This window comes from Erythranthe guttata, chromosome 9, assembly GCF_056151865.1.
Source record: "Erythranthe guttata isolate IM_541 chromosome 9, IM_541, whole genome shotgun sequence".
NCBI classification, from domain to species: domain Eukaryota; kingdom Viridiplantae; phylum Streptophyta; class Magnoliopsida; order Lamiales; family Phrymaceae; genus Erythranthe; species Erythranthe guttata.
The window spans coordinates 12,517,670-12,545,571 of record NC_142541.1 but is presented as its reverse complement, the minus strand read 5'-3'; the positions used below and the strand labels follow the sequence as shown (position 1 = coordinate 12,545,571).

Below are 27,902 nucleotides of genomic sequence, written 5' to 3'. Positions count from 1 at the left end.
AAGATTGATGGACCTAAAAAAAGATCCGGAGAGTACTGAACATATTCATGAATAATATTATCTTCTTCTGCAAGCTGTTGTTGCTCTACATTGTTGATTTCTTGCACGATTCCACTTTCGTTAACGACCATAACACGATATTGTGATGGACCGAAAAAAAGATTCGGAGTGTACTGAACATATTCAATAATATTATCTTCTTCTTCTGCAAGCTGTTGTTGCTCATGTACATCGTTGATTTCTTGCACGATTCCACTTTCGGTAACGATCATAACACCTTCACTACGCATCATATTTTACTAATCTATATGTGTTATTTATTATGTGTACCTTTTCTTTTTTGGTAATCAATTCAATATTACGATGGAATGTCACACCAAAGCTAGGTTATATATATATATATATATATATATATATATATATATATATATATATATATATATATATATATCCGGAGAGAGAGAGAGAGGAAGAGAGAGAGGCGCTGATTTAGTTCTCTCTGCTAGGTTAATATATATATACTTATATATCTGGAGAGAGAGAGGCTTATTTAGTTACGAGAGAAGAATTGTAGTTCCTTATTTAGTTACGAGAGAAGAATTGTAGTTCCATCGCAATTATAAAACTTCTCGTTGTAATCTTTGCCAAGTAAATCCAACCACATCTTTGTTATTTTTTAAATTAATTTTACCCTCCACTAATTTTTTAATTATTATTTTTTTCTTCATTATCTCAGTCTTCCTATTTATTAATTTTTCCTCTATTAAAATAATTTGACATCGACAGACATCCTTTATATATTGTTTCATACAATGATTATCAGCAATATATATATATATATATATATATATATATATGTATATATGTATGTATATATGTATGTATGTGCTGTTGGAGCTTCAAATCATCAAACTCCCACTATAGTTTAAGAACAAGATACTGCTAAAACTCCTTTATATCCATTAAAAATTTAGACATTGTATGTGGTTGAAAACTAAATATGTACATAGTGTACGAATTTTTCCGAGTTTTTTCGCTGTCTGAGTAGTACGGGCTTGAATGTAAAAGAAAACCACGGAAAAAGGACTAATAATTTAGGATACCCGTGCCGTTTTTTTCAATTAACTGGCAGTACAATTTTTCAGATACGAATGTTTGGCCGAATTCCGTTACTAGAAGCTTATCGTGTTTTGCTTGTCAGGAGGAGCAACACACTGCCATAGGGAACGATACGTTGTAATATCAGCAGCATCAACTCCAAGGGAAGCAAGGTTACGCCCATATTCCTGAATGCCGGAACAAAAATCGAAAGTGAGAACAAAAAAAGATTTAATTACTTTCTACTGATATTTTGGTTTGGATAAGAATTAAGAGCTCTATCTCACCTGAATATCAAGAAGTAACTGCATACAGATCTTGTCTGTCTCAGATACGTTATTGTCCGAGACGTCTGAACTTGTTCCACCTCGCCTTTGTGCACCTAAACGCATTTTCTGCAGTGACGACTCCATTTTTTTTGCCTGTCAAAAAGTTGCCAGCTTGGCAGTATTTTTTTTCAGAAAATAAGAGAGTGTGCGATGCAATCGAAAAGTTATTATTTGGATAATGAACATACCATACTGACAATGTCAGAAGCTAATTCATAATATCGACGAGTAATCTCGAAAGCAGCACCGTGTACGAGTTCTTTACGGAGCTCCTTTGTTAAATACATAGCAGCTTGCTCTGCTTCCAGAAAAGCCTGCATGAAACAGCAGTGATGGAAGATTTTCTCCCAAATCAGTTTGACGCTCGTGGTTACTTATATATGGTTGGAGAAATAATGTAAACTTGAAAACAGTCGAAAGTCGAAAGTCGAAAGTTAACAATCAACTGCAGACAAACACACATGTATTCAGAGATTGATCATTGTTAAGTACCTCATACGACAAGATTAGTTGCGTTGTTATGTCTGTGTTGGGTGATGAGGATAGAGAGAGAGAGACTTAGTAAGTATTACTAATTCTTGATTGCGAATAACATTAGTAAATTCGCTTCAACAACTTTTTCTTTTCGCGTAGATTAATAATAATTTTGGCAGAATCACTATATCACTATACACAGTTAACCTCTATAAATTAATACAGCTGGGACTCGCAAAATCATATTACTTTAGCGGATATTAAAATATCGAATTAATATTTTAACACATTGTCACCGAGTCGGGACCTGGAGAAATTATTATTTAAGAAAGGTTATTAAATTTATCGAGGTTCTACTGTATTTGTTTGCAGAGGTTGATCCTACTAATTTCAGTTTCAAATGAAAGAACCAAATTTTTTTATAAGCCGTGTCGTGTCATTTGTTTATAGATTAGTATTTAAAGATTGTGGAGCTAACTAAATAGTTGTACCTTTAGAGGATGTAATACTGCAGATACATATGGTGAATGCCGAACCGGAAGAGGTTTATTGGTTATCCTATATGTTGCTGCGATTCCTTTGAGTTGTCGAAAATCCTACACGAAATATTCTCAGTATATCACTGGTGATTGCTAATGATATCATTAAAAATATAACCTGCGCAAGTATATTAATTCCAAACGACAACCCCTTTTGACATTTAATAGGATCTGTTTGAGCATAGTAGAAAGAATAAAGAAAGACAGCTAACCTCCAAAGACTTCTCAACTAGAGTTTCTACAATCGAATTAATTAGAAGAGGCTGGAGAACTTTGAGAGAATTGCCACCCTGTAAAATACCCTGCTCCACAAGATCAAGTACTGCAGGGGAACACGACTTAAGAAGCTCAAGTACATGCCCAAGGTAATCACCACAAACTTCATCGACCAGCCAATTTATGTCATGAATTATCTGCAACACAGATTTGGATAAACAAATTTAACGCAGTAATCTTTGAATGTTATAAGGTGAATGTCATCATAATCTATCTAAATTTCACGTGTTCAGGAGAGTCGATGAACGAAACAGGAAACTGGGACCAAGGCAAAATATTTAAGATTGTAAATAAAAATTCAACATGCAAAATCAAACAGAGGAAAGAGGAAAATGAAATTCTGCATGTAACCAGCCGGCTATAACTAACATATCCTCCAGAACTGGTAAAATTAGAACTAGTTTGACGTTTGAGAAATTTATTTGCCAGTTGAACCATAAGAAGAGAATACCCTCCAAACTTGCAAAACTCAGCACTTGTTAATTGTTTTGACCAGACGATATCTATCACCTTTTAAAATAAGATTAAAAAGGTTCACTTATATTCGAGAAACTTGTATTCATCATAGACAGAAGCACAACAACTACAAACTAAAAACTATAAAGCACAGCTAGCAAACAAATCAGTGGTGAACAACTAATAGTTAGTGTACAACTTCTGAAACACCAGTGTTGCTTGTGAATACAGCAAATTTTGATAACATGTCCGACGTTTTTTTATCTTACAAGCTCAAACGATTAAAAACTCCTAGCTTCAATTTTACCAATTCACGAAAATATTGAGTAGAAACCGAAACTGATTGAATATTCCTGAAGCCATAGTGTCTTTTACAAGAAAATATGATCCAAAACATATTAGTAAGGGACGTTTTCAATATTCAGTTGAGCATTTATTTTAGGTTTTACTGGTCATAACTCGTAAGAGTCGCATAAACAGATTAAGGGACAGTCGATCCTCAACTAAAAAGGTAGTAAATGTCTTTTGTAGATGTAGTAAAAGGGGACAGCATCCTCAACTGGGAATGCAAGCAAGTCTATAGAATAACATATTGACCAAAAAATATTTTGCATAGAAGAAACAGTTAGTATCCGATCGATGATATACATACATAGAGGAAATCGTATGGTGCAGCAGATATAGCCCATTCATTGCCACTTGCATTGCCAGTTTTGCGAGCATTCAATCCAGCTGACAACCAGTTCGAGTATCTACATCATCAATAAACGATTGGTACATCTTGAATGTCAGCATATCTTCAGGCCAAAATCTTAAATCACAAAAATACAAAACATCAAATTTCTTGTAGTATAAAAGCAAACTACCTTGAAAGAAGTTGCAGAAATAAGCGTAAAAACTTGTCAGAGCAAGAAAGGACAAGAACATCATCTCTCCAACATGATCTCAAGCAATCCATAAGAGAAATACTTTGCTTCAATGCTAAGCTTTGAGAATATTCCTGATTGGAGGAGTTCTGAGAGCGTAAAAGTGTAGTAGTCATAAGTGCAGAATCCAGAGCACCGGCTATTTCTTGGAACCTAAGGTAATGAATCAACAGTCCATCTTCAAATTGTTATATTTTCTCTTTTGTTTTCAGTTTTATTACCTTCCCAACATTGGGAAAACCGAAACATAATAAACTATGATGCATATATACCTCAATGAGAAATAAACCCCAGTATTCCATTGCTTCATGAAATCTATATAGACTGTCTCTTCCCGTAATTTAGCGACAGCAGATCGAGAGGGACAGTAACCTTGAAAACAACAAAGCACATGAGCAAACATTGTTGAGAAGAGCAGAAAATACGAGTACATAATGAGTTAACAGGTTCTCAATCACCTTCTAGATAATCCAAGAAATTTAAGCTTGATTTATAGTTTTTGAGGAACTCCACGGGTCTTCCAGGAGAGAAAGCCCCTGGTTTTCCTTTCTGGATGGCTGATAAGACCTCTTTCAGAATAGAATTCGCCAGGAAGCTAAAAACATGCAGACCTGAATTTTCTGTATCAAACAGTAAAACAATCAGCACATATCCGACAAATATGAACACCAGAAATAGACAGCTGACTAGCATTAAAGATACACAAGTTTACAATGCATTCACACACTGGCCACTGCACAAATTTCCCATAGAAACCAGGAAAATAAAAATGAAAAGTATATACAAGTTCGAACAACATTTAACTCAGAGCTACTCAAGTTCTACCATGTGATTTAGCAGAAAGTTAACAATGACAAACAAGTGAGACATTTTTTCAAGTTCATTAACTTAGTTCGGCAAGATAATTCCAGGACAACATTGGAGTATCACTCCAATTTAACTAAATAATAAGCACACCTGTAAAAGATATTTCCAATAAAAATTTGCAATCATCTTCAATGCGTCGCTTGATTCTTTCGTAGTCTTGCTCGAGCTCATCTCCAGATGATTCACCAACTGCTCCTGATGAGCCATGAGGAATAATTTTCTGTATGAATGGTGCAACAACTGTTGAACGAAAGATTTCCTCAGCACTACTGGTTTCATCAATAGCAGCATATGCACGTAAACAATTGTATATTGCATTTGCATCCCTGTGCTCCAGGCTATCTGCAAAACAGTATCCCAAGCTTGTATCCAGTAACAAACTAGCGTTCTGAATCCTCTTCACCATGTTCTCAATAAAGGGCATGTTCTGTGCTGCCATCATAGAAAGCGAATCAGGATTCTTATTCTAGAAGTCCACTTATACGTAGAGGCATGTATCTTTATAAGAATTCAAGCATTCCTTTATACAAGAAGTGTATCAGCAAAGTCCAGATAATGTTTTTTTTTTTTTCAATTTAGCTCATTTTATGTAAACTTTACTTTTTGATTTTTTATTTATTTACATAGAATATCTATGGTTCACAAATCTCATACTATTTCATCATCATGCAGGAAAAAGGTAACAGGTTATATAATAATAAATAGGAGAAGCGTTTCTACGAGAATGGAGCTAGACAGACCTGTGCATGAGTAGTATAGAGCTTTAGTTGATTCATTTCAATAGCAATTCTCTCCAGAAGCACGCTTTGTGTCTCTCTGAGGTTAGTTCCATTTTCCGAATGTTGAAAAGGAATACTATTTCTTAGTCGATCTTTCTCAGTAGAACCCGTGGTTCCATTGGGCAATTCAGCTGGAACACTTGGCAGCTCATTTATCATTTTTTCAACCTGACCAAAATAATATAAACTTCGATCAAGCATTAAGTAATATATCAATTGAGGAACTATAGGCAAATATATTGCATAGAAAAACCACACGTTACTCAAATTAGATAATTTCATACCATTCACGTAGTTCGAGACAAGCTTCGACCGAGACAACAATCTCAGGAAGCAGAAGAAAACTACAACTAATAAACACCAGACGGAAACCAAATCTTACATCTATCACTATGGAAGAACTCAACAGCAAAAATGGACACAAATAAGCATATTGTTGTCAGTAATTACTGAATACTAGTACGCATACATGATCGCACTCGCACAAACGCATCAAACGGCATTTGAAACTCCCAGTACAAAAATTAAAAGAACAAACTTTTCTCATTGCCTTAACTACTGCTAGCTAAATTAAACGAATTGAGATAAGTACATCAGAGCACATAGATTATCAAATCAAGTAAACCCCTGCATTTCAGACATGCATAGCTAGTGTTGAATCGAAAATCGAAAACAGCGATACCTTAGAAACAACATGAAACGTGTCGAGCAGCAACTCCAACACCTCCCTCGTTTCATCGGCCTGATATCGCTGCTTCCGCCGGCTCTGCAGCGCCGCCAAGGAGAAGTCAACCGAGCCACGAAAATTCAAAATCTTCTCCTTGATCTCGAGAAGCGGGGCCCTCATGCGCACCACCGCGGCCTCGACGTCGACGAGCTTTGTACTGAGGCTGACGAAATCGACGTAATCGCGGTTGATTAGGTCAACCAGCTCGTGCTTGAGGGCGCCTAAATGAGATCGGAGTTCCGAACGCAGGGTGTCGAAGGGGACGAAGGTGCGGAGATCCGAGATGTACAACTCCGGGTCGAATTCCGGGTCGGTGAACTTGGACGGGTTGAGCCATAACGGATGCGAATCCTCAATCGGGTCGCCGAATAAATCCGTCGCCATCGGAGAAATTTTGTAGGAATTGTTTTCAGTTTTTTTTTTTCACATTTTCGAACGCATCTCGGAAGTCGAAAACACCATTTTTCCCCCTGTGTGGCAGATCACATATTTGTATTTGGCCTTTCATTTTTTTACAAACTACTGCTGAGTGAGTGGAATTACTGTACCAAAGTGATGTTGATTTTTCTGGAAATACAAATTCAAACATTCTTACTTTTGCCTGGTAATTAAACGTTCTTCTTCTCAAACTTGCATAGTTTCCTGAATGAATATTGGTTATAAAGTTAAATTACGAAAAAATTCATCATGTTTGGGTAATTATAAATATTTCATCAACTACGTACACCCTTATAGTGTCAAATTCAATATAATATTCTAGGTTATGTGGAGTATTCTCTAGTTTGTACTCGTTTTGTGCAAAAATGCAGTTTCTGATGCACCACATTCTGATTTTTATAAGTCAAGAAGCGCATCTTATGATCATCTAGTTTCAAAATGCGGAAATTGAATGAGGTGAAACGGGTATAAGTTGGAGAATATTCCACATTATCTAAAAGATTTCACTAAATTCGACACAAGGATAGACGTTTAACAAGATTCATATTTGATGGGTGGTTGCAATTACTCAAAAGTGCGAGATATTATGATCCCATATATCCATCTTTTTGTCATAGTGAATATCGAGGATTTAGATACTATATTATCCTAATCATGAATCATGTGCAGGTACAGATTCATCTTATGCGCACCAGATGAACCTTAATATGGACAATTTAGGTCTTATTTACCCAATGATTTCAAGAGAGGAAATCTTGAACACTTTAATGCTAATGCAAGATTGTCATCGTATTTGTTTTTGAAGTTGTAATAATAGTTTGCAGAAAATTGTATTTTAAAAGCTCTTTCAACGTAAGGTTAGGGTATTTGACAACCATTCAAAGAAGATATTCTCGAAACCCCGAATTTGCTAGGGTCTGCGACTGCGCACGCCGCTCTGATACTCCATCTTGGGCGTAGGAGCTCTTCCAATGCGGGGCTAGGGTTTTGGGACCATTTCAAGGAGATATTCCTTCGTTTTTCTAAGGTGCAACGACTTCGCCCATGGGTTGTGATTAGAGATGACAACGGAGTGGGTACCCTTCGAAAAAGTGTAATACCAGAACTATTACCATTTAATATATCTTCAAACCAGAACTTTACCAAAACAATTTAAAAATTTAACGGTACACATAACCATTACCACTAATATCCGAATATCCACTAGTATCTTATTTATCATTTAAATTATGGTAATATAATAACTTGGGGACCAATAAATTTTAAGCAATTCTCAAAAGAAAAAAAATAAAAAAATTAAGTAAATTATACAAAATGAAATACGACACTTCACAAAAATTGATGTTCCAATGAAACAAAATACTGATTAAAATAACAATATCCACTACAAGATATTGAATATAACATATTTTGAAGTATCCCTAAATTATTTAATACTTTATTTAAGATTTTGCGAAATTATTTTTTTATTCATATTATGTTGAATTATATATATATATATATGGTCTTGAACTTCAAATCATCAACTCCCGTTATAGTTTAGCACAAAATAATGCCAAAACTCCTTTATATTAAAAGATAACTACAGAGGGGAATGTATGACTGTTTTTTTTTCTGTTTTTGCAGAGTTTTTTGCTGTCTGTATGTTTTGCAATTTTAGGAACAGCAGCCTGGAAGGGAGAAATTCTCATTACAACTCTTCTTAGTAGCTCACTGAGTAAGACGGGCTTGAACATAAACGGAAACCAAAGGGAAAAAGAATGGAAGAAAAAAGGATCCTCAAAAACGACTCTAATGAAGGAAGGGGATAAATCTCATTTAAGGACTAATAATTTAGTATACCCGTGCCGTTTTACTCAATACTTCTCGTACTTGCAATGAATGACTTCTTTGACTGTTTGGCCGAATTCTGTTACTAGAAGCTTATCGTGTTTTGCTTGTCAGAAGGAGCAACACACTGCCATAGGGATCGATATGTTGGAATGTCAGCAGCATCAACTCCAAGGGAAGCAAGGTTACGCCCATATTCCTGAATGTCGGAACAAAAATCGAAAGTGAGAAAAAAAAAAGCAGATTTAATCACTTGCACTGATATTTTGGGTTTGGATAAGAATTAAGAACTCTATCGCACCTGAATATCAAGAAGTAACTGCATACAGATCTTGTCTGTATCAGATACGTTATGGTCCGAGACGTCTGAACTTGCTCCAGCTCGCCTTTGTGCACCTAAACGTATTTTCTGGAGCGAGGACTCCGTTTTTCTGGCCTGTCAACAAAGTGTCAGCTTGGCAGTGTTTTTTATTTCACTTTATTGAAAAAGATTGACTGGCTCTAAATCCATTTGAGCCGAGAAGCTACAGTCGATATAGCAAGAAAAATTGAAATAACTAAACTATGGTACATCGACACTAATATCCTACATTATTATTAGTATAATAACAAAGCTATGCATGCTTGCACACATACAGTTATTCATAAATTATTATGTCCAGATATCGTCTCTTTTTCCATGATAGTTAACTACATCTCAATAGTTGCTCTCAATCTATATTTCGTGAATTGCTTTCGAATTTCGCAATCACCCCCACTAATAAGTAGAATCTAGATTCATCCCTCAAAAGTCTCAAACAACTTTCAGCAGGAACTGCACAGTGCAATGTAATACTATTGGCACAAATAGAGCCTAAAATGCACTCTGAATAATATCACCAAATGACCAAGGATAAAAAAGAGCGCTTTGGATAGTGAACATACCACACTGACAAGATCAGAAGCTAATTCATAATATCGACGAGTAATCTCGAAAGCAGCACCATGTACGAGTTCTTTACGGAGATCCTTTGTTAAATATGTAGCAGCTTGCTCTGCTTCCAGAAAAGCCTGCAGGAAATAGCAGCGATGGAAGATTTTTCTCCGAAATCAGTTTGAGTTGCTTAAATATAGTTACAGAAATAAAGCAGACTTAAAAACAATACTTGTAAAGTATCCCCACATGTGAGGCAGTTCACAAGAGGACAATACCTACTACATATCAACCCAAAAGACGCATAAAGTAACCAAAATTAAGATCTAGATACGAGAGATCTTGAACCCTCAGTTCAATAGCTTAAAAGGATCAATGGCTCATATGACAAGAGTAGTTGCTTTGTTATGTTTGCTTTGGGCTATGAGGAGAGAGTTTTAGAAAGTAATACGAAATTCTTGAATGAGAATAGCATTAGTATATTCTGTTCAACAACTATTTCTTTTCACAAAGATAAAATATAATTTTGGCACAATTACTGTATTTGTTAGTAAAGGGTTACTAATTTCAGTTTCGGTACAGGATTTTCTTACCTCTTTGGCCTCAAATGTGCGGGTGGGGATGGGGTATGGGAGACCGAAAGTGGGGATTGTAATTTTATGCACTCACATTTTTATCATATTCATCATCAATCTAGCATTAGATGCCTAATTGGTTCGCCAAAAATCTTAATCTCAAATGAAAGAACTAGGCTGTGTTGTCTTAGTTGTTTCTAGATTAGCATTAAAAGTTTGTGGAATTTCATATCAGCTAAGATACAAGATTGTGGAGCTAAAGAAATAGTTGTACCTTTAGAGGACGTAATACTGCAGATACATATGGTGAATGCCGAACCGGAAGAGGTTTATTGGTCATCCTATATGTTGCTGTTATTCCTTTGAGTTGTCGCAAATCCTACACAAAATATTCTCAGTATCTCAATGGTGATGATATCACATATACGGCCAATATAATACCCATCGTTAAGAATACAACCAGCTATTCCAAACGAAAATTCCTTTTGACATTTAATAGGATCTTTTAGAGCATAGTAGAATAAAGGAAGATGGCTAACCTCCACAGATTTCTCAACTAAAGTTTCTACAATCGAATTAATTAGCAGAGGCTGGAGAACTTTGAGAGAATTGCCACCCTGTAAAATACCCTGCTTCACAAGATCACGTACTTCAGGGGAGCACGACTTGAGAAGCTCAAGTACATGCCCAAGGTAGTCACCACAAACTTCATCGACCAGGCAATTTATGTCATGAATTATCTGCAAAAAAAAAGTTTGATAAACAAATTTAACATCTGATCTTTGACTATTATAAGGTGAATGTTGATTCTACCAATACAATAATACACACCAACTTCACCACATGTCATCACCATTTATCTAAATTTCACGTGTTCAGGAGAGTCGATAAATGAAAACGGGAAACTGGGACCAATGCAAAAAATGTTTTAAGATTTTAATTAAAATTCAATATACAAAATCAAAAAGAGAAAAAAAAAACAATAGAATGCTGCATGCAATCAGCTTTCCATACAGACATTAGTGACATACCCTCCAGAACTCGTAAAATTAGAATTAATTTAACATTTGAGAAATTTATTTGCCAGTTGAACCGTAAAAAGAGAATCCCCTCCGAACTAACAAAACTCAGCACTTTTGAATTATTTTGACCAGACCATCTCTATCCCCTTTGGGCTATAAAATAAGATTAAAAAGGTTGACTTATATTAAAAAAAAATGTATTCATCCCAGACAGAAGCTCGACTACTACAAACTAAACTAAAAAGCACAGCTAGCAAATAAACAAGTGGCGAACAACTAATAGGTAGTGTAAAATGCACAAGATTCCCAACTTCCGGAACTCTGTTAGTACTTCTGAATACAGCAAAATTTGATAATACGGCCAACATTTTGAATCTTACAAGCTCAAATGATGCAAAAATCCTAGCTCCATTTTTACCAACTCAAGAAATATTGAGTAGAACATCAATTGTGTCAAGATATTAGAAAGCTTCACAAAGATGTAGCATAATATGCTTTATCGAGATTAGCACTTACGAATCATATGCAGGAAAGATGTCTAAGTAGCTCTTAAATTCGCAAATCTCAAGATATAACCTTTTAGAGAGATACTAAAGATAATTTTGACCCGTAGTGAAAAAAAGGAGAGGAACGGGTTTAGGGGTTAGAGAGGCAGACAGCAAAGAACAGAACCAGATACGAAGACAGAGAAATAGAACAATAACTGAAATAGTGAAAGAACAAAAGCCAATATTGTGTTCCTTTCTGATCATTATGTGTATTCCATGTTGAATACTTTCGTTAGTAGGGTACACAACTAAATAAATAAATAAACCAACTTAGCCAAGTGAATATTACATATTGGAAATAAGAGAAAATCTTGGGTGTTTCAAAAGGACATTTGCTTGAGATTCCTGAGGTCGTAGTGTTTTTACAAGAAAAATATGATCTAAAAAATATCTACTAAGGGACTTCTTCAATATTCAGTTGAGCATTTATTTTAGGCCGTACAGGTCATAAGAATGACATAAACAGATTTGGGGACAATCGATCCTCAACTAGGAAAGGCAATACATATCTATTGTCTTTTTAAGGGAAAGTCGATCCTCAACTGGGAAGGCAAGCAGGCAATATAGTTTATAGAACCGAAGCAATAACATTTTGCATAGAAGAATCAATTAATATCTAATCAATGATGTACATACATAGAGGAAGTCATTTGGGGCAGCAGAAATAGCCCATTCATTGCCACTTGCATTGCCAGTTTTGCGAGCATTCAATCCAGCTGACAACCAGTTCGAGTATCTACATCAATAAACGATTGGTATATCTTGAATGTCAGCATGTCTTCAGGCCAAAATCTTAAATCACAAAAATACAAAACATCAAATTTCTTGTAGTATAAAAGCAAACTACCTTGAAAGAAGTTGCAGAAATAAGCGTAAAAACTTGTCAGAGCAAGAAAGGACAAGAACATCATCTCTCCAGCATGATCTCAAGCAATCCATAAGAGAAATACTTTGCTTCAATGCTAAGCTTTGAGAATATTCCTGATTGGAGGAGTTCTGAGAGCGTAAAAGTGTAGTAGTCGTAAGTGCAGAATCCAGAGCACCGGCTATTTCTTGGAACCTGAGGTAATGAATCAACAGCTCCATCTTCAAATTGATATATTTTCTCTTTTGTTTTCAGTTTTATTACCTTCCCAACATTTGGGAAACCAAAACATAATAAACTATGATGCATATATACCTCAATGAGAAATAAACCCCAGTATTCCATTGCTTCATGAAATCTATATAGACTGTCTCTTCCCGTAATTTAGCGACAGCAGATCGAGAGGGACAGTAACCTTGAAAACAACAAAGTCCATGAGCAAAAAGTGTTGCAGAGAACCGAAAGTACGAGCACATAAAGAGTTAACAGGTTTCTCAAACCACCTTCTAGATAATCCAAGAAACCTAAGCTTGACTTATAGTTTTTGAGGAACTCCACGGGCCTTCCAGGAGAGAAAGCCCCTGGTTTTCCTTTCTGGATGGCTGATAAGACCTCTTTCAGAATAGAATTCGCCAGGAAGCTAAAAACATGCAGACCTGAATTTTCTGCATAATTCAAACAGTAAAACAATCAGCACATATGCAAGTTATATTAATACCAGGGATAGACAACTGGCTAGCATCAAAGATATAAAAGTGTACAATGCATTCACACACTGGCCACCGCACAAAGTTCACATAGATACCAGAAAAATAAAAGTGAAAAGCATGTACAAGGCAAACAATTAACTCAGAGCTACTCAAGTTCAACCATGTGATTTAGCAAAAAGTTAACAATGACAAAATAGTTAAACTGAGGATTGCAAGTTGATTAACTCAGTTCAGCAAGATATTTTCAGGACAACTACATTGGAATATTACTTCACTTTTTAACTAAATAATAAGCAAACACCTGTAAAAGATATTTCCAATAAAAATTTGCAATCATCTTCAATGTGTTGCTTGATTCTTTCATAGTCTTGCTCAAGCTCATCTCCGGATGACCCATTAACTGATCCTGTCGAGCCATGAGAGATAATTTTCTGTATGAACGGTGCAACAACCGCTGAACGAAAAATTTCCTCAGCACTACTGGTTTTATCAATAGCAGCATATGCACGTAAGCAATTGTATATTGCATTTTCATCCCGGTGCTCCAACCCATCAGCAAAACAGTGCCCCAAGCTTGAATCCAGTAACAAGCTAGCATTTTGAATCCTCTTTACCATGTTCTCAACAAAGGGCATGTTCTGTACTGCCATCATAGAAAGAGAAACATGATTAATATTCCAGAAGTTCACTTATACGTAGAAGCATATTATGTCAGGGATGTATCCTTGAAAGAAATTATGCCTTCATTTGCACAAAAAAGCATATTAGAAAAGTCCACAGTGTTTTTTTTTTTTTACTTTAGCTCATTTTATGTGAAGTTTTACTTTTTTATATTCTTTTAATTTACATAGAATATCTATGGTTCATAAACTGTTGTGATTCTTGAACATTATAACTGCGACATACAGTTTTAATTTATAAAATGCATCAGTGCTTCTAAGGCTTATGTTTCAAATATAAGGTGACTGAACGACAGGAAATCCCAATGCATCCAGACAATCTTGGTTCTAAATAGTTTTTTTTACCATGAATGTGGTGATAACTCAAACTCACTTCAGTTGATCCAGTTACAGCAACAAGAAGTACTAGAAAAATACTTGGGCTTCTGTGCAGTTGAGGTCAGAAGTGAAAGGTTATCATTGGTTTTTATGGAGATTACTACTCGGTAATTCCTTAAAGTTCAAATACATCATCTACGCTCATTGAAGTAGTCAATCAAATGTCATAAATGGCAACTGAATTATCTAAGAAATGCATACACCAAGCTCTTATGTTATCCACTTAAATGCCTAAGCGCTTTCCATGGCTATTAAACCCTATTGGTTTAATAATTAGACTATTTAGATCTAAATCAAGAAACAAGAGCTACAAAAAATGCAACCGCAGATGTACACTGAGTACAAGATTCTCTGAACAGATTGTGTGACCTTAAAATCTACTAGATCAATCTTCTTTTGACTGGAAATTCCGTTTCTCTTGAATCATTTCATAACCTAACGGCACAAATGTAGCTCCCCATACATATCCATGAAAATAGAAACTTTACATTTTGAGCATCGAAGCGCTAAGCTTTCCCTGCATTGAGTATTCATCAGTCGTCACACGAAAACGATGCGACGGTGAAGAAATGAAACTATTTATGGTTAAAAGATATTTGTTCTATATGAAATCCCATTGGTTAACAAGCCTTACAGAAAAATGGAAGAGGGTGGGTGGGGAGGCGTGTTAATGCACATGTTTGCAAAAGCAATCACAAATGCAAGCACAAAGCCAAGAGATGGAGTGAGTTGTCGAATCCATTTTGGTATGTCAGCAAGATTACATTTATCCATAAAAAAAATAGATATCTGCTTCTGCTGCAAGCATGTCAGAGATGTAAATTTGAAGGAAGCAATAACGAGTTCTGTGAGAGGCATCAAAATTGCTAGAAGTCGTTTAATCATTAGTATCAAAGAATTTGGAAGACAACTGTCAGAAAATTTCCATACGTCACTCAAAAATTAGATTAAAGATAGAATAAAAATTATAGAGTTAGAAGTTGCAGAACAAATACGGATGATGAATTCTTATACTATTTTTTCATCGTGCAGGAAAAAAGGTAACAGGTTATATTATAATAAATATGAAAAGCCTTTCTACGAGAATGGAGCTAGATAGACCTGTGCATGAGTAATATAGAACTTTAGCCGATTCATTTCACTAGCAATTCTCTCCAGAAGCATGCTTTGTGTCTCCCTGAGGCTAGTTCCATTTTCAGAATGTTGAAAGGAAATACCATTGCTTAGTTGACCTTTCTCAGTAGAACTCATGGTTCCACTGGACCAATCAGCTGGAACACTAGGCAGCTCCTTTATCAATTTTTCGACCTGAAAAACATAATATGAACTTTGATCAAACATAAGCAATACAGCAATGGAGTAACAAGAGGCAAATATACTGCAGAGCTAAACCACACGTAAATCAAATTAGTTAATTTCCTACTATTCACATAGTTCCAGACCAGCCTCGACTAAGATGACATGTGTCGGGAAGTAGAAGAAAACTGCAACTACTAAACAAAGGATTAATTAATAAGCTCCAGATGCGTTTGAGACACTAAATCTTACAGCTATCTCTATGGAAGAACTCAACAGCAAAATGAGCACACACACACACATTAAGGCAATAAATAAATATAAACTGGAAACAATTAGTCTGTAAGTGATTGGGTATAAAGTCCAATATTTCTCTTATTCAAACAATCTCAACATAAAAGAAAAACCATCACATGCATGTGAATCGTATCAAGAATAATTGCGGGGAGTGGTTTTCCCTACACTTTGGAGATAATATGTTTCAGTTTTACTATGATCCTTTTAGTTTCCTTATCAGCAGATTTAGTGCTCTTAAACTTGCCAGCAAACGACTAGAACAACAAGTTCCTAGTGAAAATAAACTATTACCAATCGTCCATCAGAGTTGTGATTCTTCCAATGCCCAAGGAAAACAGTAACTAAGAATAATTCGTCATTGATGGCCACATTTCTCACATCAGCTGGGCACACTCCATACACTATATTATAGACTACGTTCAAGACATAATTTTTTGTCAAATTATCTTTAACTGTTCCAAACTGTATTCAGTTAGAAAGCCTAGGACCCGTACTTATCACCTTATTATTATAGAGCAACTATTGCAAGATCCCATAGACCATTTAAATGTCAATGTTTCAGTAGACAACCAAAATGAGATGTCTACAAGGATTATAACTAATATTATCATGGAGCTTCCTTAGTTTTCTGATACTTAGATCCCAACTTCATAGTCATCTAAGTACATAACTAAAATCATTTCAAAACTACAATGACCTCATATTGTTTCACCTGCCTCATTAGTTGCATTACAATAGAGATGTTATTACACCGACGAATCACCAAAGACCGATTTCATATGATTGGTTGCGTAGAATAGTGAACTAAAAATTTGTTTGGCGCACAATGATAGCAGCGTAAAACAACTCATCTAGTTAAACAGAACATGTCAAATGCAAACTTGAGCAATTTTGGCTCTTCCATGTAGACTCTCTGACTTATGACTCGTAGCCTGAACAATATCCTGGCAGTGACAAGGAAAAAATCCTTTTCCTCGAGATCCAAACACTAGTACACATGCACGATCACACCCGTACAAACGCATCACACGACATTTGAAAGTCCGACCACAAAAAATCAAAGATCCAATTTTTCACATTAACTTAATTGTTGCTAGCAAAATTGAATGAATTGAGATAAGTACATCACAACAGATGGATAATCCAAATTAAGAACAACTCTAATTAAATTAAGGAAATCGTGTTTTCCCACTGCATTGCCAAACATGCATTGCCAATGTGAACACAAATTTAAACTGCTATACCTTAGAAACGACATGAAAAGTGTCGAGCAGCAACTCCAACACCTCCCTCGCCTCATTGGCCTGAGATCGCTGCTTCAGCCGGCTCTGCAGCGCCGCCAGCGAGATGTCAACGGAGCCGCGAAAATCCAAGATCTTCTCCTTGATCTCGAGAAGCGGGGCCCTCATGCGCACCACCGCGGCCTCGACGTCGACGAGCTTCGTGCTGAGGCTGACGAAATCGACGTAGTCGCGGTTGATTAGCTCAACCAGCTCGTGTTTGAGGGCGCCTAAATGAGATCGGAGCTCCGAGCGCAGTGTGTCGAAGGGGACGAAGGTGCGGAGATCTGAGATGTACGACTCCGGGTCGAATTCGGCGTCGGTGAACTTCGACGGGTTCAGCCACAACGGATGCGAATCCTCAATCGGGTCGCCGAATAAATCCGTCGCCGATTTGGGCAACGGAGAGTGCAGATCTGTGGCCATTGTTGAGAAAATGTAATGCAGAAGAAATTAACTGGGATTTAGGAAAGGGCTTTTATTGGAGAATTTTGCAGGAATTCTTATTAGTACTGTGATTTTTTTCTTTTTTTTTTTTTCTATTTCATTTTAGTCATTATTAATTAATTTGATTTTTTATTTTTATTTTTTGTTATTTTAATATACATGTACATAAATAAATTTATAAGAAAATGTAATGAATTAAACTAGCAAAATTATTACACAAATGTACTTCACCATCACTATATCTCCTAATGGATTTTTTAATACAAGACTATAAGTTGTTAAACATCTTATAACAGTTATAAGACAGCTTATCAAGCTAATCAAACACTCTCTTAGAGCTCGTTTGGTTTAGTTTATTTAAAACATCTTATAAACTCCTACATCTGATAAGATATTTTAGGAGTTGATAAGCTGATAAGCTGTTAAATATTATTTTTAAAATTAATTTTTAAGGTATTTGAATATGTAGCTTATAAGTTATTTTTAATTTTTATAAGTTGTTCAAGTGTTTGAAAATAAAAGATCTGTTTATCGCTATAATGACAAAAAAAATACATGCCATTACACTGTTAAAATATTATTATAATGACAAAAAAGTTCCTAAAAACTATTATAATATTTACAAATTAAATTTTCAAATAAAAATTATAATATAAATTATATATTAAATAAACAAAATAATTTTTTTATGTATGTTGATATGATATTTGACTATTTAAAAAATAAATAAAGTGTAATAAAAATATTTTAATGAAACAGGTTTGTGAAAGTTTTAATTTTTTGTCCCATTAATATATTAATATAAAATAAATGTTGAAAAGAAATATAATTTATTATTTAGATAGTAAGAATATTCGGGTATTTTTATATACATATAAAATATATATAGAGAATATTTTTCTTTTACAATTATTATGATAATTATATTTTAACTAATTATTAATCTTGATTACAACAATACGTTGTTTTGATAAAATATAAATGTTATTAGTATTCCTGTAATATAATAAAGTATTTGAGGGTAATTTTGAATTTTGAGTGTTTTAGTAAAGAAGCAAATACGATCTTAAAGAAAAAATGTGGGATGGGGATATTTTTTTAAAAACATCTTATAAGCTCCCTAACAACTTATTTTTGGAAAAAATAAGATCTTTTATATTTTTTTACCAAACGTTTTTTAACAGCTTATAAACTCTTAAACATCTTATAAGATATTTTTAGGAGCTTATAAACTTAGAGCCCGTTTGGCTAAGCTTATTTAAAACATCTTATAAGCTCCTACATCTGATAAGATGTTTTAGGAGTTGATAATCTGTTAGATCTTATTTTAAAAAATATTTTTTAAGGTGTTTGGATATGTAGCTTATAAGTTACTTTTTGTTTTTATAAGTTGTTCAGATGTTTGAAAATAAAATGTTTGTTTACTGCTATAATGACAAAAAAGTACATGACGCGATTATAATTGTTAAACTTATTTGACTCAAATACTTTTGTTCCTAAATATTATTATAATATTTACAAATTATTTTTAAAATAATAATAATATTAATATAAAATTATATATTAATATAAAATAAAAGTTGTAAAAGAAATATAATTTTTTTTATAGATGAAAAAATATAATTTATTATTGAGATAATAAGAATATTCGGGTATTTTCATATACATATAAAATATAAATAGAGAATAATTTTTTTTACAATTATTATGGTAATTACGATAATTATATATAACTAAATATTAATCTTAATTACAAGAATACGTTGTTTTGATAAAATATAAATATTATTTCATGTAATATAATAAAGTATTTGAGGGCAATTTTGTATTTTGAGTGTTTTAGTAAAGAAGCAAATAAGATCTTAAAGAAAAAAAGGTAGGGTGGAGGTACTTTTTTAAAAACATCTTTTAAGCTCCCTAACAGCTTATTTTAGGAATAAATAATATCTTTTGCAATTTTTTTACCAAACACTTTTTAACAGCTTATAAGCTCTTAAACATCTTATAAGATGTTTTTAGGAGTTTATAAGCTTAGCCAAACAGACTCTTAGCCAACAAGCTCTTAATTTCACAAAGAGGCAGGTTACTAATTTAATGAAATATGAGCATTTAATTACGACCATTTGACTTTTGAAGAATTGGAATAAGTACGAATGTTGTTAACTCAACGTCTTACTAATCTCTATTATTTAACCAATGGGCCATAATGGTGGTGACGGAATTAGACAGTATCTTAATAATAGTAAAAGAATGAGGCTTTAATATTCTATGAAATAAAAAAATAAATCAACAATTACCATGCATACCTCTTCTTTAATCGGATGTTTAGATCACCTAGGGATCAAGTCGGAACAATTTTAGGATTCTAACGATTTTGATTCGAAATTATTCGACTTTGCTGTAAATATTTTAATATTTCAATTTTTTATTGGAATTGAAATTATATATACACGTGAACAAAATATCCTACTTATTTGGAAATTATAGAATTATGACAATTTTTTATACTCTGAATTTGCATCTTCATAGATATCCCACTTATTTACAAGGGTCGTCAGGGTATTTCTTAAAATAAATGAAATTTGGCAGGAAAATTGACTTTGGGGGATGATACTGAAGTAAATTAAAACCACATGGACGGTTTTGCTTTTGGCTGCAAAGGTCATGGACTAAAATTAATTTTACCTCCTATTTTGTTAGGTGGTGGTGGAGGTGCATTGTTGTTAAACACAGTGGGTTGTTTTCGCCGGCGGAGGAAGGTTGTTGTTGAGCGGAGGGCAAGCCATCCACCCCTAGGGGAGGTGGTGGAGAGTTCCTATATGGTTGTTTTGCGGTTGAGGTGGATATTCCGTGATTGTCCTGATCACCTTGTTTACCTTGCAATATGATTTGCATTCCTACATGCAGCATCAAAATGATGTTGCATCACTCACATTAGGTAAATTAAACGGAGATGGGATGGGAATGCATGGATGAGTCTCTGCACGCAGATAGATGATTTGATCAAGTAGGACGAACACTTGAGTCACAAACCTATAAAATTAGAACACTTAAGTCAAGGGTTTATCAGGCGGAAACCCCTTCGACGCCCAAATCAGATGCTTGGACAGACGAGAAAGGTGAAAGCCAAACTTAATAGCACTCAAGAGATTTGTTGGAATTTCTTTTTCTACAATTAGCCTGAGTCATATTTATACTTAATTAACGATAAGATTCTAATTAAAATATAACTCTAATTTAAGCCTTAAAAGAATATAATATGCCTAAATGCTTGTCTTAGTGACTTGAGTCATTATATTAATTTATTTAAGTTTTGGTAATTCATTTGCGTGCTCATAGATGTGGATAATTAATGGGTCCATTCGAGGCCCAATTAGGCGAATCACTAATGTTTTACAGACGACACGTTTTAACAAACATATTTTCACGAAACTGAGTGATCAATATGATTTCCACAAATAACTAAAAAAATCTTAAATATCGTTTCAATTTTACTAATAGCGTTTTGACTTCGAATCTGATTTTAATATATTTCTAGTCTAAAACTTGTAGTCATTTGAGTTAGCATTATAATCCAACTTAAATCAGCTAAACTAGATCTTGTGTCACAAATTTATACATGAATGATTCACATTTTGAATTTTGGATAACTCAGAACATCAAAGTTGTGGGCAATATTTATTGATTCATGTATATTTTTCTCATTCGACATCCAATTCTGGTGATTCAAGTTGGATTAGAAAGTTTACCCAAAAAACTACAATTTTTTTGTTTTGAGTTTTTCAAAAATAAAATGATCAGATTATTTTAAAAAGTTGAAACGATATTATTAAAGCTTGAACGACATTTATACATCACTTAAAATAATTTTATATAAAGTGCACTGTCAAAATGATGGGCTTTTTAGGGTCTCTCACGTGCCAATAATATATGTGGGCTTTTTATGGTGAAAGAAGTTGATTGCTCTTTTTGCCAGCAAGCTAAGACCTACCACGCATAAAGGCGAAGAAAGCCCACTTTTACATTAATAAAAAAATAAATAAAAATAGCCCAAACCAAAACACACGCAGTGCACGTGACTTTGTAATAATTTTTCTTTTTCTTTTTCTTTTGAGATGAGATTTGTAAAAATATTTAAAACTGAAATGTTATTTGCAGTGGAGTGTAATTTAGGGGAAAAAATCGGAATTTTTGGAAATTAAAAATTGAAATAGAAATTGGCCATCTCACACATATACCAATTCCGATCCAACAAAATTCGAAAAAATAGAAATGGGAATGAAAAATACTGTTCCATAATCGAAAATAATTTCAGATCGAAATCGACGAAAATCGATCAGAAATTCAGATCGTATTTCCACTCCTAAGAATAGGGGTGTGAACGAGCCGAGCTAGCCAGAATTTCCAGGCTCAAGCTTAAGCACGTGTCTAATTTTGCAACCTCGAGCTCGAGCTCATCGAGCTTTTATTTTCTAGGCTCAAGCTCAAGGTCAAGTGGATTCATCGAGCTCGAGCTCAGCTCATTTTGTTAATTATTATTTTATGTATTAATATAACTTTATTTTAGCTTGTCCGAAGCTCGAGCTTTTATTGAGTTTGGCTCATCAAGTTCACGAGGCGGCTCAACTCATTTACCACCCCTACATAAGAGTACTCGTCATTTAACCCCACAAGCAGAAATAGCATCACTTTTGTGCTGAAATAATAATAATAATAATAATAATAATAATAATAATAATAATAATAATAATAATAATAAGAATAATAATAATAAGAATAATAATAATAATAATTAAAACCATCACTTTCTTACCTTGATGTAACTAACAAAAGGCAGTGAAAAAAAAATAAAATAAAATATAGTCCAAGATCCATTCATAGGATCATGGTACTCATGATGTTAGCATTTGTTGGTCCCCAGTTCCTTTTTTGCATGGGAAAATAGACATTTTTTAAAATTAACCCTCTTATTTATTTATTTATTTATTTATTTTTATTTACTTATATATATGGGTCTTATTTTTCCAAACTCAAAACAATACAAAATCCCCCTACCACTTATTTTCTTCCTCTTTTTTTTTTTTTTCTCAAATGTCCCAATATTATTATTCTTCAATGGAAGAAAATCACCACAAAGAAATAATGCAGCTACTTTCTTGCACTAATACAACTAATCCACACTCACACACTGCACCTTCTCCTTCTTCATTATCACAGCCTCCGACGTCTTTCGACGGCCCGTCGCTCGACCTTCAACTTTCGATAAGCGTGGGCCCGCTCAAGCCGCCCCCGCCTCATCAAGAACGCGTCTTGGTAAGGAAAGTTCGAAGGAACAACAACAACAAGATGGATTATTCTTCGGGCGGTGGCAGTGGGGTGGAGTATCTGAAATGGCAGGCGGCGGAGCAGATTCGGTTGGCGGCGATGGAGAAAGCATACGCGGAGCGCGTGAGGGAGATGACTAGGAGAGAGATGGAGATAGCGCAGTCGGAGTTCGCGCGTGCGCACAATATGTGGGAGAGGGCTCGCGAGGAAGTCGAAAGGGCCGAGAGAATGAAGGAAAGAGCCACTACTAGTACTCTCAAGATTGATTCTTCTTGCATGGAGATCACTTGTCTTTCATGCAGCCAGAATTTTAGACCTTAAATATATATATATGCTAACTTATTAATTAATATGGCTTTTATTTTTATTTTTTTTAATTAAAAAAAAAATTAAGTTGGGGTTTATGGAATACTCGATGATTCTTCTTGATTAAAAGAAAAAAATAAATAATATTGGGTTGAAGTTGTATTATAATTTATATTTTATACAAGTTTGTTGGATTTTCTTTTTCTTTTTTTTTTTTTTGTAATTTTTTTTTTTTTGTTTCTTTAGTTTTAAGGTTGATGTAATGATGATTTTAATTATTCTAGGAAGATCAAGTGTGTTAGTTTCCTTTGTAATGAGAAGCATATTTTGAAGTAGTTGAGGTTGTGTGTGTGTGTGTGTGTGTGTGTGTATGAATGCATGATGAGGCTAATAATGCAGCACATGCATTTCTTTTTATGCAATAATAAAAATAAATACAATTTTATTGTGTTTTTTCAGTACCATGATTGAACATATTATATCATATGAACTGAAAAGGGTATGTAGTTATTTTCACTATTTTTCCAATATATTTTGTCTCACAAATAATTAATATATGATGGTGATATTCACTCCTTTCTTACATCAAGAAATAGTAATCCTTAAAAAAAAAAAGGGTAAATCCGTAATTTCACAAGAGTTCTTGATCTGTAACATTTTATATCCATTAACTGCAAAATTCGAAACTGTAGAGAAGAGTACTGCATGCCACTTTTCACACTGGTCCCTTATTTGTAATTTTGATCTTTCTTTAATTAGGATTACAGGTACACATCTTTAAACCGTACAGTGAAACGTTCCCAAAAAAAAAAAAAAAAAAACGAGATACCGGCCATTTACGAATTGTCGTCGTTTCCGTCGTCTTTCGTTTATTCGCATGTAAATGCCATGAAGTAACTAATACATATTAGGGTTTTAAGTGTGTTTTAACCTAATCTTTTTTTTTTTTTTTAATTTTAAATTTTGGAAAAAATAATATGGATGTAATAATTGCAAATGAAACACAACAAAAAAGTAAAAAACAAATCCATTAATAAAAATACAATTTATTTTTGTATTTTAACATGTTAACTTTAGTACACTCAAAAACCAAACACCCACTACTTATGTCTGGTGATCTTACAGTACAGGAGGAAACAAATTTTGGATAAGTGATGAGTTAGTCTTTGCAAATTAAAGCAGCCCATTTGACATGTTTTTCGAAGATTCCGTGTTTTCGTTCGAGTGGATTTGAATTTCCGATAAAAAAAAAATATATATTCGATCGAGAAAATTAGTGAAAATGTTAGGTAATGTTTGTTCCAGAATTACAAACTATGAAAAAAACCCTAAAATTTTGGTCTCACTTTGGTATGATTTTCTTTATTAGTGGGGATGAAATTATGTAATCATATATTATCTTTTTAAAAGGTAACCTACTTTTGCAAGTAGTCGCATACCTGCCGACGAAGCTGTAACGGAATTTTTGAATTCTGCCGATTTCGATCTGAATGTTTATGATTTTGGATCAATATTTTTCATTTCGAATTCCGAAAGTTCTAGTTTATGATTTTCTTGATTTTTTTTTGGAATGGAGTTGGAATGCATATTATATTTTGAATTATGATTCGATTTTAATTTCCGAAAATATTTAAGTGGCACCCAATAATCTAGGGTTGATTCCGGTAATTAGATGGCTTACACGTTGTGCGCACACACACACACACACACACACACATTTACTACGTGCTGATTGAAACTGTAATGGAACTTTCGAATTCCGCCGATTTCGATTTGAAATGTTTCTGATTTTGGATCAATATTTTTCATTTTGAATTTCGAAAGTTCCAATTTCTGACTTTCTCGAAATTGTTTTGGAACTACAGCTAAACCTCTATAAATTAATTTAGCGAAATATTAAATTATCGAAATAATAATTTAATATTTTTTTACCGAGCCAGGACCGGACAAATTATTAATTAAGCGAGGTTATTAATTTATAGAGGTTCTACTGTAAATTGAAATACTTATTAGATTTAGAATTCTGATCCGGTTTTAATTTCCAAAAATATTTAGATGGCACCAATTATAACATAGGGTCAATTCAGGTAATTAGATGGCTTACACGTTGTACCTTGTGTAACACACACTCACATGTATGCTGACTGAAACTGGAACTTTCGAATTCCGTCGATTTCAATCTGAATTTTTCTGATTTTGAGTCAATACTTTTCATTTCGAATTCCGAAAGTTCCGATTTTTGATTTTCTCGGTTATTTTTTGAACTTGAACTAGAGAATACATATTAAATTTCGAACTTCGATCCGATTTTAATTTCCAAACGAAATGAGCAACAAGGTATGGGAACAAAAAGAGGGATACTACTCCTAACAATTATTCAATTGTTTGTGCACAGACAACTTGTCAATTTTTTTGCAGTTTCTTTACTGAATGCTCAACCAAATGCAGAATCTCATATAAAATAATATTGTCTTTTACCCATTCACAACTTTGTTTTTACCATACAATTAATATACACAATCAAAACAAAATTTACCGTAATAATTAACCAAAAAATAAAATATAAAAAATAAAAAATAAAAAAATAAAAAAAATGAAAAACGAAAAATGACAGATTAATTAACACCAGTTATTATCATATATATATATATGTCATGATGGTAAGTAGACCAAAATATAATGGGACAACAGCTTTTTGTTCACCACTTATTCTTGATTGTGAACAAACAGCCAATTCCAATAATAATAATAATAATAATAACAATAATAATATAAATCAAGAATTTTGACAAAAAAATACATACAAGAGAGAAAAAAAAAAAAAGATGTAGGGCCATGATCTTGTGTGATCATCAGCACAGTAATTATGACAAATCCTTAACATTTTTTTTGTCTTATCAAATTGTCAACAAGCATCCTACTGTAATATAATCTTTACATAATTCAAAGGTTTATAATATTATGATTGATTGATTATTATTATTATTATTATTATTATTATTATTATTATTATTATTATTATTATTATTATTATTATTATTATTATTATTATTATTATTATTATTATTATTATTATTATTATTATTATTATTATTATTATTATTATTATTATTATTATTATTATTATTATTATTATTATTATTATTATTATTATTATTATTATTATTATTATTATTATTATTATTATTATTATTATTATTATTATTATTATTTATTAATGATTGATCAATATTCCTCTTAATTACTACTGTGAATAATGATTACGAAGGTCTCGTATTTATGAAGCGTTATCGAACTCGAGTTCGATTGTTTAGTCTAAGCGGTACTAATATAGAAAAATTGCAGGGAGATTATAAGTTAACTTGGAGATGATTGATTAATTTGAGTTTTATTTATTTATTTATTTTTATTTTTTTGAATTAGTGCAAAAGAACATGGAAGCATCACTTTATGAAGGTGGGCAAAAGTTTTTTTTTTTTTTTTTTTTTTTTTCATTTTTTTGTGGGACTCAAAACTGACAACATGGAAATGTGGATAACACCATTGCATTGCATTTCACTTCATTGGAAAATAAGCCATGAGAGAGAGAGAGAGAGAGAGAGAGAGAGAGAGAGAGAGAGAGAGAGAGAGAGAGAGAGAGAGAGAGAGAGAGAGAGAGAGAGAGAGAGAGAGAGAGAGAGAGAGAGAGAGAGAGAGAGAGATTATGGAGTGGGGGGAAGATTGCTTTATCATTGGCAGCAAGAAAGTCGAAAACATAAAGTGGTTCATAATTGATTCTGCACGAATCGAGCTCGAGCAGAACTTTAATTTTTGTACATATTTTATTATTATTATTTTTCCCAATTGAGCTCGAGTAGAGTTTCTTCAAGTTTAATTCACTATATTAACAAACTGAGCTCAAACGAGATTTAGACGAACGATCTCAAATCATGTATCGAGTAACGCTTGATTTATTTTTGGCCGTACTATCGAACAATCAATTACAAGAAGAAAAATTATGGTCCATTAAACTTAGGCCCTCCATTAAGAAAAAAGAAGATATATATATTTCATGAAAAGTTAACATCAAACTTCAATTAGTCGTCCACCGAAATAATCCAACCAGCTAACAAATTGACCCTTCTTTTTTACTTTTTATGTATCTATCTATGAAATCGAGTATCCATCGTATTCAAACATAAAGCAGAAAGCTAAGTATTTTTCGAAATTTTCGATTAGTCGAGATTTGCGATTCCTCGGTGTTTTCTCGATTTGTGTAGGGTATTACAAGGTTCAGTCACAACATGTAAGCCATTGAGAAAATGACTGTCATTTTTTTTAACAGGTCTAATTAAACCATTTTCATATTGTCGACATAGAAAATTTATTGACAAAAATATGCACTGATTTTTCACAAACTTCAAAAAAAAAAATCATATTATCGAATTCGAGGCAAAGGGGAACCGTATAAATTAAAACACGTTTAACTTTCGTGTTTGTAGTTTCATTTTGTAGACAATAAAATTCGTCTTTACACATCGA

At 33.5% G+C, this 27,902-nt stretch overlaps 3 protein-coding genes across 4 annotated transcripts; 1 reads left to right on the top strand and 2 right to left on the bottom strand.

Moving 5' to 3' along the window:
- Window positions 1-937: 937 nt before the first annotated feature.
- On the bottom strand, window positions 938-7,127 carry LOC105974001 (conserved oligomeric Golgi complex subunit 2). 2 transcript variants are annotated; one of them, XR_016033456.1, is made up of 12 exons: window positions 6,427-7,119; window positions 5,706-5,912; window positions 5,056-5,392; window positions 4,557-4,718; window positions 4,371-4,470; window positions 4,039-4,251; window positions 3,825-3,924; window positions 2,653-2,853; window positions 2,393-2,497; window positions 1,616-1,741; window positions 1,386-1,538; window positions 938-1,286 (listed from the first exon to the last, which is right to left on the bottom strand). XR_016033456.1 is itself a non-coding variant. In XM_012999045.2 (12 exons), the coding sequence occupies exons 1-12, from the start codon at window positions 6,853-6,855 to the stop codon at window positions 1,173-1,175; spliced, it is 2,229 nt and encodes a 742-aa protein (XP_012854499.2). In that variant the 5' UTR covers window positions 6,856-7,127; the 3' UTR covers window positions 938-1,172. The 2 variants fall into 2 exon arrangements, 1 of the variants encoding a protein (XP_012854499.2); XM_012999045.2 differs by having other exon boundaries at window positions 1,386-1,520; window positions 6,427-7,127.
- Window positions 7,128-8,441: 1,314 nt separating this feature from the next.
- LOC105974063 (conserved oligomeric Golgi complex subunit 2) lies at window positions 8,442-18,030 on the bottom strand. The gene is made up of 12 exons (XM_012999107.2): window positions 17,268-18,030; window positions 15,532-15,738; window positions 13,674-14,010; window positions 13,166-13,327; window positions 12,978-13,077; window positions 12,645-12,857; window positions 12,434-12,533; window positions 10,767-10,967; window positions 10,502-10,606; window positions 9,664-9,789; window positions 9,041-9,175; window positions 8,442-8,938 (listed from the first exon to the last, which is right to left on the bottom strand). Exons 1-12 carry the CDS (start codon window positions 17,727-17,729, stop codon window positions 8,825-8,827), a joined length of 2,262 nt encoding a protein of 753 aa, XP_012854561.2. The 5' UTR covers window positions 17,730-18,030; the 3' UTR covers window positions 8,442-8,824.
- A 4,737-nt stretch (window positions 18,031-22,767) lies between these two features.
- LOC105974033 (SHOOT GRAVITROPISM-like protein) lies at window positions 22,768-23,731 on the top strand. The gene has a single exon (XM_012999072.2). The coding sequence runs from the start codon at window positions 22,842-22,844 to the stop codon at window positions 23,394-23,396; it is 555 nt and encodes a 184-aa protein (XP_012854526.1). The 5' UTR covers window positions 22,768-22,841; the 3' UTR covers window positions 23,397-23,731.
- Window positions 23,732-27,902: the final 4,171 nt, after the last annotated feature.